We start from the raw sequence: 13,220 nt of genomic DNA, 5'->3' as shown, positions 1-13,220 counted from the left end.
CCAGACTCCTATCCCCTCTTCTTCAATGACACTCAACTGTCTCCCTCTTCTATACTGAACATCCTCGGTCTGTCCTTTTCTTATAATCTATACTGGATACTTCACATCTCATCTCTAGCTAAAACTGCTACTATGAATTTAGGCATTCTGAGACGTCTCTACCAGTGTTTCTCACTACTCCCAGCTATTAATTTTGCACAGGGGCATTATCTGTCCATGCATGGAGTATGCTGTACATGTCTGGGGGGTTTCCACTCATACTGCTCTTCTAGAAAGGGTGGAATCAAAAGCTTTTTGTCTCATCAACTCCTCTCCACTGACTGTCTTCGGTTCCTTTTTCATTGCTGTAATGTTGCATCTCTTGCTATCTTCTGCTGCTATTTTCATGCTAAAGATTTGAAGACACTTATCCTTCAATTTTTGACTACCACTTTAGACTCTATTTGGGGATTGGGATATCAGTGAGCTTTCTTAATTATTTGCTTTATTCCTTCAAATTTAACTTATATTACAATGTGATCACTTTTTGCTAATGGTGGCAGATACTTCATATTTGGCCTGGATTCCGGCTTTCATAGTAAGCAATAGGTTAAGCATTGAAGGTTGCTCTTCCCCTCTGTATCTTGAACCTTCATCTACCCACTGCTGTAAAGTATTCACCATTGCTAATTGCATTATCTCTCCACTCCACAAATCTGCACTTTCCTTTAGTTTGAATTTTTCATAAAAATTCTTTCACGTGATCCTGTGTTGTTTCTTTATTTTTTGCTTTAACTTCTCTCATTTCTCTCAATTTATTTCTCTCATCCTCATTTAAATTTTTTTTTATCCATATATTTTCATGTCTTCCTCCTTTGACAGTTTCCTCGGCCCCATCATTACAGTTTCTGTTGCCCTTTGCGTGCTAAATCTAATTTTTAGAGGCCTCTCTCCATTTTCACCATACTTGCCAATCCTCTGAACCTCCTCTATTTGTTCCATTATTTCCTCCCCTACCTTACTCACCACTGCTGCTACTATCTCCTTTGCTCTCTTAAGTTCTTCTCTTTCTCTTACAGTCTTATTGGTTAATTTCTTTTCTTTGTCACCAAATATCACAACACTCATCTTATGTACTGTATCCCTTACTATTTGCTCTTTTCCTTTATTATCTTAACCACTTTTTTTCTTTTTCAATCTGCTTATCATGTTTCTCCTTTTGTTGCCTCAATACTTCCTTCATATCAATCTTTTGTTTTTTTTCTCACCTCCTTCCAGCTATGGGCTTCCTGTTTCATCATATCTTGAACTTTTATCTCTCATGATATCCTCATTCTGTTTATTCTCCTTTTCCAGCCTGTTTTTCAGTTCTTCATTTTCCCCTCTTTAAAACTGGAATTTTTGCCCTGCTTTTAGTATTCTGATGTGCAAGTTTTTATACCTCTTCTCTTAATTTCTTGTTTTCATCTTCCCTCTCCTACTCTTGTTGCTTGATGCCCCTCAATTCCCTCACAATACTTTTCATATTCTCACCACTCGTATCCAACTTTCAATTTACCTCTACTCTGATCAACTCTCTCATCTCTTCTCTTAATTTTACATAATCCTCTTCTACTTTCCATGACCTCCTATTCATTCTACCCACATTCTACTCATCACTGAATCCCAGAAAATCAGCAGGGCTTCACTGATAAGGTGATAGGATACCCCTTGTCCCATCTTGATCTTGACTATGGGTGAAGTGGTTTGTTTACAGTTGGAAAAAAGTTCACTGCCCCTCCAAAATCTTCCTTTCAGTAGTTATTTTTACCACACTATTTCCCTTACTCTATTATCTATACTGGAGACAGGACTGAGCAGTCTTTTACTCTGTACATATGGTCTAGGTTCTGGTAGGAGGTGGAGCTGAATTGGACATGTCCACCTACCACAACTGCTGCTGTGTGTATATTTAGAGTTGTATTGTACAGGGCATGAGCCAAAGCTCATTTTGTCATGTCTCCATAAACATATTTATCCAGTTTTTCTTTAAACATGTGTACACTGTTTGCCACAACCGCATCTTCCTTCAAATCATTCCAGATTTCAATAGTTCAAAATGGGAAGCTGTATTTCTTGATGTTGCTTGAACATCCATTCTTCTTTATTTTCCCATGCCCACTCATCCATCTGTCTCCCTCCTCCATCTGTGGTACTAAGTATTTTTCAGTCTGTTCTTTCTATATTGTTTACTAATTTGTACATTGTTATCAGGTCTCCTCTTTCTTTTCTTTCATGTAGTGTTGGTAATCCTATCTTTTCAAATCTTTCTTCATAGTGTTATGTCCCAGCTCCTTCACCAAGCTACTGCACCTGGACTAGCTTTGCTGGGCCACCTCTTATGTGGATCCAGTGCAGGGCTCAGAGACCGGTGTACAGGGTCCCTTGGGACTCCTGCACCCTATTCACAACAGTCGTAACTCCAGGTGGAGGTCATCAGACTGTTTACTGACCCATAGACAAGGGAAATATACTAAACAACCCACAGCTGCAGAAGAATTGACAACCACATCTAGGAAAAAACAGTTAACATACAGTAAAATGTATATGGTCGAGGTATGATACCACATTGGGCTTCTGCCCACAGTGACTGTCCTCCTACTGCCCAACAGAGTGTTATAGCCTCAAGCTGAGTAGTGTTGTTTACTACCTCCTGGGTGAAAGACCTTGTCAGGACCTGAGGAGGGAGTAAAGTTTACTATGTGGGTAATTACTTAGGTCCTCTGCAGCTGAGCTGCATCAGCCCACAGTAGCATTTACGACAAAACAGGGTTACTAACAAGAGACACAAGAAACTACACTTGAAACTATAGCAAAAAGAGTCCCCACAAAGACACAGGAGGGTCAGTCACCGCTCACTGCTCCAGCTCAATCTGTACTGTCACATAGGCGAGGAGCCACTTCCCTGGGTATAGTGTGTAGATCACAACTACACTTACTGGCAGACTACTATGGAGACTCCTAGTCTATGTAAGTAGGCTGGAGTGTACAGCCAGTAATGACTCACTTATCCCCTTAAAGCCAACTGACCTGGCTAGCTATTATTTTGCCTTAGTCTCTGTTAAATGTTAGATAATGTCTAAGTATGTCTGCTCCTTCCAACTGCTGGGTAGTGACTGTGAGAAAGTGTTCCAAAACACTCTCCCTTGCTGCTGATAAGGGGGGTAAAAGGAAAGAAAGAGGGGGTGTGACACACACTTACAGACGTGTGCCCACATCTGCTCACCACACAGTCTTTATTTGAATAAAACATTTTAATTTTAAAAACTCTAATGACTAAACAAAGGGAGCTAGATGAATACTGATTGTTTCTTTGTCAAGGGCAACTCTTCTACTAAATATTGGCTGAGTCTCAAATCAAATGGATAAAGGGAAGTAAGAAAATTTAAGTGGAAAACATGAGTAATTGTTCGGATAAATATCTTACGAATTTCAGGCTGAGTTGAGTACGTATGTGACCAGGACATGTTTAAGTCTCATCTCTCTCTCTCTCTCTCTCTCTCTCTCTCTCTCTCTCTCTCTCTCTCTCTCTCTCTCTCTCTCTCTCTCTCTCTCTCTCTCTCTCTCTCTCTCTCTCTCTCTCTCTCTCTCTCTCTCTCTCTCTCTCTCATTGTTTTTTCATGTGTACTTTCTTCATTTTATGTTACTTTATCTCACTGTACATTACAATAGCTTAAATCTTTCAATTCTGGTACCATCTTTGTCGCTATCCTCTGTATTCTTTCCAGTTTCTGTATATCTTTTTTTTCTGTGTGTAGCGTAAACTACAGCTGTGTATTCCAATTTAGGTTGTATCTTGCTAGTTATCATTTTCTTCATCATTTCTTTATTTAGATAGTTAAACGCCACACTAATGCTTGTTATTAACAAGTTATATGTAAAGCTGAATACAGTAAAATCCCTCTTATCCGGCATTCGAATATCTGGCAGCTTCAAGTATCCGGCACATTTTTCCCCGAGCCTTAAAATCAATAAAAAATCAATGTGTACTCATAAAATCGATTAAAATTCCCGCGCGATGCATACTTTGTCCCTTGGCCACCAGAGCGCACTGCTTTGCGCCATCCGCAGCCCACTGCACTGTGTTTACTCAGTGACTCAGTCCCGCGTGTGCACTGTTTATCACCTGATGCCTTCATCATGCCTAAAGTTGTAGAAAAGAGGAAGCGTGTTGTGCTTACACTTAAGCAGCTGATCAGATCAGCTGCTGATTAAGATCAGCTGATCTTTGTTATGGTAAGATGCGTGAGTGTAGGGTGGTGATTGTGGACATAATTTCACTTCTATTCAAGTATCCGGCAATATTCAAGTATCCGGCATGTCGGCGGTCCCGTTGATGCCGGATAAGAGGGATTTTACTGTATTTCATTTATGTGCCTTTCAGGTGATAATGTGTTCTGGATCTTTACTCCCAAATATTTTTCTTCATTACTTTTGCTATTGTTTCTCCTCCCATTTTGTAATTCCATGAATTTCTCTTCTTACTTTTTCTTGTTTCCAACACATGGCATTTTCTGGCATTAAGTTCTTATTTCCATCTTGGGCTCCATGCATGTATCTTGTCAATATCCTTTTGTAACTCCTTGCAGTCGTCTGTCGATGACCCTAAGTGTCTTGACACCCCCCCTCAACTTTTTCTTCATTAACTTCTGCAACATTTTCCCTTTGTGTCTCACAACACAAGGAGGCAGTCACAGCCTGCCCTCTAAAGACAACTCTCTTCCTCCTCACAAAACTACAAGCACCTAATAACGCACACACCCTTCACCCAAAAATTTTAAAATCATCATGGCGACTCCTACACCAGTCTCGGAGTCCCCATCTGGGGAGGGGACCATAAATGTCCCCAGGTCGGACTGCCTTTCTGTCGACGACCCTAACTGTCTTGACACCCCCCCTCAACTTTTTCTTCATTAACTTCTGCAACATTCGCGGTCTAAGATCTAATTTTCAATCTGTAGAACACCACCTCTCCTCTTCTAAACCTCATCTTCTTTTCCTCACTGAAACTCAGGTGTCTGAGGCAACTGACAGTAGCCCCTTTTCTGTTCCCTCCTACTTTCTCTATCCTCATTTTCGATCCAAAGCTGGATGCTGCGTTTATGTGCGCAAAGACTTAACCTGCTCTCGTGCCCACGCTCTTGAATCTTCCGAGTTTTCCACCATCTGGCTACGACTACAGAGTCACTCTCATACTAAATTTATCTGTGCTGTATACCTCTCTCCTAACTCCTCTGACTATAAGAAATTCTTTGACTACTTAACTTCCAAAGTGGAGCACATTCTGACCCTCTTCCCTTTTGCAGAGATCTCCATTCTTGGAGACTTCAATGTTCACCACCAGCTTTGGCTTTCCTCTCCCTTCACTGACCATCCTGGTGAACTAGCCTACAACTTTGCTATCCTCCATGACCTAGAGCAATTGGTGCAACACCCTACTCGTATTCCTGACCGTCTTGGAGATATGCCCAACATTCTTGACCTTTTTCTGACCTCTAATCCTTCTGCTTATGCTGTCACCCTTTCTTCTCCGTTGGGCTCCTCCAATCACAATCTCATATCTTTATCTTGTCCTACCACTCCAATCCCTCCTCAGGATCCCCCTAAGCGAAGGTGCCTCTGGCGTTTTGCCTCTGCTAGTTGGGGGGACCTGAGGAGGTATTTTGCTGATTTTCCTTGGAATGACTACTGCTTCCGTGTCAGAGACCCGTCTTTGTGTGCTGAGCGCATAACAGAAGTGATAGTGTCTGGAATGGAGGCGTACATTCCTCACTCTTTTTCTCGTCCTAAACCTTCTAAACCTTGGTTTAACACAGCTTGTTCTCGTGCTATACATGATAGAGAGGTGGCCCACAAAAGGTACTTAAGCCTTCCATCACCAGAATCTCATGCACTTTATATTTCTGCCCGGAACCATACCAAGTCTGTTCTCCAACTAGCCAAAAACTCCTTCATTAACAGAAAATGTCAAAACCTTTCAATATCTAACTCCCCTCGTGATTTCTGGCATCTAGCCAAAAATATCTCCAATAACTTTGCTTCTTCTTCTTTCCCTCCTCTACTTCAACCAGATGGCACCACTGCTATTACATCTATTTCTAAAGCTGAACTCTTTGCTCAAACTTTTGCTAAAAACTCTACCTTGGACGATTCTGGGCTTGTTCCTCCCTCTCCTCCACCCTCTGACTACTTCATGCCACCTATTAAAATTCTTCGCAATGATGTTTTCCATGCTCTCGCTGGCCTAAACCCTCGGAAGGCTTATGGACCTGATGGGGTCCCTCCTATTGTTCTCCGAAACTGTGCCTCCGTGCTTGCACCTTGCCTAGTCAAACTCTTTCAGTTCTGTCTGTCAACATCTACCTTTCCTTCTTGCTGGAAGTTTGCCTACATTCAACCTGTTCCTAAAAAGGGTGACCGCTCTAATCCCTCAAACTACTGTCCTATTGCTTTAATTTCCTGCTTATCTAAGGTTTTTGAATCTATCCTCAACAGGAAGATTCTTAAACATCTATCACTTCACAACCTTCTATCTGATCGCCAGTATGGGTTCCGTCAAGGCCGCTCTACTGGTGATCTTCTGGCTTTCCTTACTGAGTCTTGGTCATCCTCTTTTAGAGATTTTGGTGAAACTTTTGCTGTTGTCTTGGACATATCAAAAGCCTTTGATAGAGTCTGGCACAAAGCTTTGATTTCCAAACTACCCTCCTATGGTTTCTATCCTTCTTTCTGTAACTTTCTGTAACTTCTCAAGTTTCCTTTCTGACCATTCTATTGCTGCTGTGGTAGATGGTCACTGTTCTTCTCCTAAATCTATTAACAGTGGTGTTCCTCAGGGTTCTGTCCTGTCACCCACTCTCTTCTTATTATTCATTAATGATCTAAACCAAACTTCTTTTCCTATCCACTCCTACGCTGATGATACCACCCTGCACTTTTCCACGTCTTTTCATAGACGTCCAACCCTTCAGGAGGTAAACATATCACACAGGGAAGCCACAGAACGCCTGACTTCTGATCTTTCTAAAACTTCTGATTGGGGCAGAGCAAACTTGGTATTGTTCAATGCCTGAAAAACTCAATTCCTCCATCTATCAGCTCGACACAACCTTCCAGACAACTATCCCCTCTTCTTCAATGACACTCAACTGTCCCCCTCTTCTACACTGAACATCCTCGGTCTGTCCTTTACTTATAATCTGAACTGGAAACTTCACATCTCATCTCTAGCTAAAACAGCTTCTATGAAGTTAGGTGTTCTGAGACGTCTCCGCCAGTTTTTCTCACCCCCCAGCTGCTAACTCTGTACAAGGGCCTTATCCGTCCATGTATGGAGTATGCTTCACATGTCTGGTGGGGTTCCACTCATACTGCTCTTCTAGACAGGGTGAAATCAAAAGCTTTTCATCTCATCAACTCCTCTCCTCTAACTGACTGTCTTCAGCCTCTCTCTCACCGCTGCAATGTTGCATATCTAGCTGTCTTCTACCGCTGTTTTCATGCTAACTGCTCTTCTGATCTTGCTAACTGCATGCTTCCCCTCCTTTTGCGGCCTCGCTGCACAAGACTTTCTTCTTTCTCTCAACCCTATTCTGTCCACCTCTCTAATGCAAGAGTTAATCAGTATTCTCAATCATTCATCCCTTTCTCTGGTAAACTCTGGAACTCCCTGCCTGCTTCTGTATTTCCACCTTCCTATGACTTGAATTCCTTCAAGAGGGAGGTTTCAAGACACTTATCCACCAATTTTTGAGCAATGCTTTGACCCTTTTATGGGACTGGCATTTCAGTGGGCATTTTTTTTTATTAGATTTTCGTTGCCCTTGGCCAGTATCCTTCCTACATAAAAAAAAAAAGATTTATATAACTATTTAGATCCTCTGTCATATCATGTTATGTTCATATTTGAAACATAATAGGTGCCAGCACAGATCCTTGCGGTACTCCACTTGTCACTTTGCACCAACTTGAATTAGTGTCTCTGATTACTGTTCTCATTTCCCTCCCTTGTAAATAATCATCCATCTAACTCAATGTTGCTTCCTTTAGTCTTCCTTCATTCTCTAATTTCCACGTAAGACTTTTGTTGGGGATTTTGTCAAATTCTTTTTTGAGGTTCAGGTATACTGCATCAATCCATCTGTCCATCTCTTGCATTCCATCTATTACTCTTGTATAAAAGGTTAGATTTGTGACACAGGATCTCCCATTCCTGAATCCAAATTGCTTTTATGTTTATTTTCCTTATATTTCATTTTACATTTATGTTTCTGTAGATGTGTGTGTGTGTGTGTGTGTGTGTGTGTGTGTGTGTGTGTGTGTGTGTGTGTGTGTGCAGAATATATTCATCTTATGTGAAGTGCTGATAGTGATGCAGGGAAAGCAGATGGTGTTAGGAAAAATCATGGCCAATGCTTCATGTAATGATATGTACCACACTATAAATAATCAGACAAAGTGGTGCTGTATGATGTGTTGGGCCTTTTGCTGTGAGGCAGTCCACAGGATATTGTTCATCAGTGATGTTTACTTAATATATGATCACCTGGTTGAAAAGAGAGAAAATTCAGGAAAGCCACAGACAATAGAATTAAAGAGATGCTTGATATTTTATACATCTAAGCTCTGGGTTTAGCTTGAGGCTGTGCAATGGATGGGTGAAAGTTCTGTTTACATAATGGGAATATCAGCATCATTGTGGGATGCATTCTGTACGTCTTGGGTCATTTGCCAGATACTGAGGGTTTTGGGTACTATGGTGGTTGATATAGTATGATTCTAAGTACTTCATATACAGTGTGAATGAAAAAGAGATCATGTGTAATTAATTTAATAAGCTTTTGCTGAAAAGTTATAGATAAAAGACTAAAGAGAGAGAGGGATGGATGAATAAATTATATGTATTTGTATACTAAAATGCACAATCGTAATGAAAAAGCCAAAATTAAAACTTTAATCTTTAAACAGACTAGACAAAAATTAAGACATTAAAAAGAGAAAAATCCATTCCAACTTAAAGTACCTAGCTTTATCTACTGTGTTACTGAACCATTCATGATTGGCACAGTTTATGAAATTTGTCATTATGATATTCAGACACTGAAGTAACCAGTTACATAACAAAGCTTATTAATGTTAGTTGTATTTTGAGCTTGTGTCTTTCCCTATTTCAGCAAACAATGGAAATGCCAATATTTTTAACAGTGTGCTTTTTTGGTAGTGATTTTATTTTTTCTTGTATTTCCTATACATTTGTATACATTTGTAGCCAGTGAGGTGATGTTATATGTCAGATGAAAATGTGAACTATCTAATAAGACATGCATCATCAACAGAGTTTCTTGCATGAAGAGAAAATTAAGTATCGACAGCTGCTGCAGCAATATATAGACCATTACTGGACTCCCAACTCCAAGGTGCTGTCTCACAAAGTATCAAGGTAGGAACCATTTCATATTTATAGAGGTGAATATGCTTATTGTATGTATATTGTTACAAGAGGGGGAGTGAAGTTATTATATATATATATATATATATATATATATATATATATATATATATATATATATATATATATATATATATATATATATATATATATATATATATATATATTATAGTATATGAACCATTTCATATTTATAGAGGTGAATATGCTCATTGTATGTATATTGTTATGGGAGAGGGGTGTGAAGTTATTATATGTTATGTGTTTGTTTCAGTAAGTTCCTGCCTTTAGTAACTAGTGAATTTGTTATGTTTTTCCTGTAGTGGGGTTGTTGCATGATGTGGGCAGGTAGAGTAAAGCTCTAGCACTGTTACCTTGCCGTGTGTCTTGTCCTCACAGTAAGTTTACTACAGCCTACTTGTTGGTAATCTTTGAATTTTTCCCCATTTTTCAATTATCATAGTAGCAAGCTGAAATTGAAACCCATGAAAGTGTGAAAGTCACAGTCCAGTATAAAAGAACAAAATTTCACCAAACCCCAATAGTTTCTGTGAAATAATTTATTAAATTTAAAATGATTTTAGAAGCAGGACAGCTTTGAGTCATTGTTTATGAGAGTTACATGGCTTTCCCTTGGAGGAGGGTGTGTAAACAGATCAGCCACCTGTCTCATCCTGCCTCATCCCTTGCTTAGTAGTTCAGTTAGTGAATTGAGTTCAGACGTGAAGGATGTGTCCTTGGTGAGGGCTGGCGTCTTCATGTAATTCTGCCTTCATAAGTCATATGAGTAATTAAGTGAGGGGCTGGGTACTAGTTACATATCCTAAAGTTTAGTACAATAGACCCTCAGTATAATAAATACATAAGGAGGGAAGGGTGGGTCACCAAAGCCAGAAATTTGCAATATCTGAAGGTTGCTAATTAAGATACACCTAACAAACACTGTTTGTTATTTATGGGGAGTTGATCAGTCATGCATGTCCTCTCATCTCTCTCAAATTCCTGCTGTGCATTATATTCACAGTAGTTATTAACACTTGTTTGTCTTGTATTTCACAGTACAGTACTGTCCTGAATTAAATGTGAAGAAAAAGGATGTGAACAGTTCAAATTTCCTGTTTGTGTGTGTATTCACCTAGTTGTGGTTTACAGGAGGGGAGTAATCTCATAGTATCCTGTCTGTATATCTATCTAGTTTAGTCTTAAAAGCATGAACAGTTTCAGCATTTACAACGTATTTTTCTACAATGTTTCTCACTAACTTTTCTCTTCTTTAATAACATTTGCCACTTTCTTTCTCAGGTTTTGTTTCTCATTTTCTTATTGTTCTATTATTTTCTTTAGTGATTCTTCTTCAAATTTATGTTCATTTAACCACTTTGCCTCATTTCCACATCCTTTACACTTGCCTTCATTTCCTCATTTCCTTTTTGAACAGTGTCTACTTTTTTCTTTATTTGTTTCTTCAAACAGTCATTTTCCACCTTTAACTTCTCATTTTTATCTTTCATCTCAATCAACTTTGCTGCAATAGTCACCAACTCCTCACCTGTCTCCTGGTGTGCCTATTCTCTCCAATAACTTGTCCATCATTTCTTCTATATACATAATTTTTCTACACTGCAATCTATAATTCAGTTCTCTTTCTTCTCCAGTGAAACTTCAAAGGATCCCCTTTCCTCTAGGTTGTTGCCCTTTGCCATGTTTGTCCAAAATGTAAACAAACCAAACCAAACTTTTCTAGAGATGGGATAACTATTCTCATGGTACTGTTTCTCTCCTCCCTGTTTACCACCTAGGTATTCCTGGGTCTTCATAACATATATTGTTCAACCATGAACACTTTATGTTATTCCTTCCTTCTATATGCAGAGCACTAGAAAGCACGTCCTATCAGCTCTGCTGCTGCCATATGTGTGTGTGTGTAATAATAATAATAATAATAATAAACGGTTTATTATTTAGGCAGTTGACAAACTGAAAATGTACATAGGGGATGGGGAAAAACTTAACATTAATCCTAACGGTAAGACTAATCTAGGAGGGAAATACTATTGATTGATGGCTCGCACCATGGTGGGAATCGCACTGAGTCTGTACCGGTCCGTGCGCGGCGCCTTCAGGGGCGTTATTTTGTTGTGGTGTCTGGTGGCACGGACAGGGCGAGGCGCGTCGGGCGGCAGCATGTCTCTGAGACGCGGATGATGCAGTAGTCCCTTCCCAAACTTCTCCAGAGCCTCTCGGTGCCTGGTGGATATTCTGGACAGACTCAGGGTGGTCAGGGCTTCTTCATAGGTGGTGTATGCAGGGCCAAGGATGACCCTGCACGCCCTTTTCTGCACACTGTGTGTGTGTGTGTGTGTGTGTGTGTGTGTGTGTGTGTGTGTGTGTGTGTGTGTGTATTTACCTAGTTGTATTTACCTAGTTGTGGTTTACGGGAGGGGGATAATTTCATAGTATCCCATTTCTATATCTATCCAGTTTTGTCTTAAAAGCATGGACAGTTACGGCATTGACAATGTCTTCACTGAGTTCATTCCATTTGTTCACACTTCTGTGAGGAGAACTATACTTCTTTATGTCTCTTCTACAGTTAACTTTCTTCAGTTTCTTACTGTGTCTCCTTGTACTCTGTGTGTCTGAAGTTATAAAATATTCTTTGTCCACATTTTCCATACCATTTATTATTCTATAAGTGTTTATCAAATCTCCTTTCTCTCTCCTATTTTCAAGGGTAGGAATTTCCAACATTCTTAATCATGCTTCATAGGTTGACTTACTCAACTCTGGAACAATCTTTGTGACTGCACTTTGTACTCTTTCTAATTTTATAATATTCCTCCTTATATGAGGAGACCACACCATTGCTGCATATTCCAATCTTGGTTTTATCATGGAAATCAACAATTCTTTTATCATTCCTTCATCTAAATATGAGAATGCCATTCTTACTCTTTTTAACAAATTCATTGTCTCTAGTAATTTTATCAATGTGTCAGTCCAATGTCTCTCTAGTAATTTTATCAATGTGTCTGGAGGAGGAGGCAGTAGACACCTGCCAAAATGATGATTACTTCTAGTGAGGTCTAAAGCACTGTTCAGGGTGTGCTGTGAACTTATCATTAAACCCAGCTGTGACCTCGCTGAACGTTTCCCTTTGTGTCTCACAACACAAGGGGGCAGTCACAGCCTGCCCTCTAAAGACAACTCTCTTCCTCCACACAAAACTACAAGCACCTAATAACATACACACCCTTCACTCAAAAATTTCCAAATTATCATGGCGACTCTTACACCAGCCTCGGAGTCCCCATCTGGGGAAGGGACCATAAATGTCCCCAGGTCGGACTGCCTTTCTGTCGACGGCCCTAAGTGTATTGATACTCCCCTTTTTCTTTATCAACTTCTGCAACATTCGTGGTCTAAGATCTAATTTTCAATCTGTAGAACACCACCTCTCTTCTAAACCTCATCTTCTTTTCCTCACTGAAACTCAGGTGTCTGAGGCAACTGACAGTAGCCCCTTTTCTGTTCACTCCTACTTTCTCTATCCTCATTTATGATCCAAAGCTGAATGTTGCGTTTACGTGCGCACGCTGCTCTCATACCCATGCTCTTAAATCTTCCAAGTTTTCCACCATCTGGCTACAACTACAGAGTCACTCTCAAACTAAATTTATCTGTGCTGACTATAAGAAATTCTTTGACTACTTAACTTCCAAAGTGGAGCACATTCTGACCCTCTTCCCTTTTG

At 39.9% G+C, this 13,220-nt stretch overlaps 1 protein-coding gene across 6 annotated transcripts in view; it reads left to right on the top strand.

Moving 5' to 3' along the window:
• Positions 1-13,220, top strand: part of LOC135109616 (uncharacterized) — a 375,792-nt gene that overhangs the window by 116,478 nt on the left and 246,094 nt on the right. For all 6 annotated transcript variants that reach the window (XM_064021045.1, XM_064021044.1, XM_064021043.1 and 3 more), the window contains exon 7: positions 9,354-9,457. In XM_064021045.1, coding sequence (XP_063877115.1) covers positions 9,354-9,457 — 104 coding nt within the window. The remainder of the gene's footprint in view (positions 1-9,353; positions 9,458-13,220) is intronic.

The sequence above is a fragment of the Scylla paramamosain genome, chromosome 19, assembly GCF_035594125.1.
Source record: "Scylla paramamosain isolate STU-SP2022 chromosome 19, ASM3559412v1, whole genome shotgun sequence".
Taxonomy (NCBI): domain Eukaryota; kingdom Metazoa; phylum Arthropoda; class Malacostraca; order Decapoda; family Portunidae; genus Scylla; species Scylla paramamosain.
This window is presented reverse-complemented; position numbering and strand designations above follow the sequence as displayed.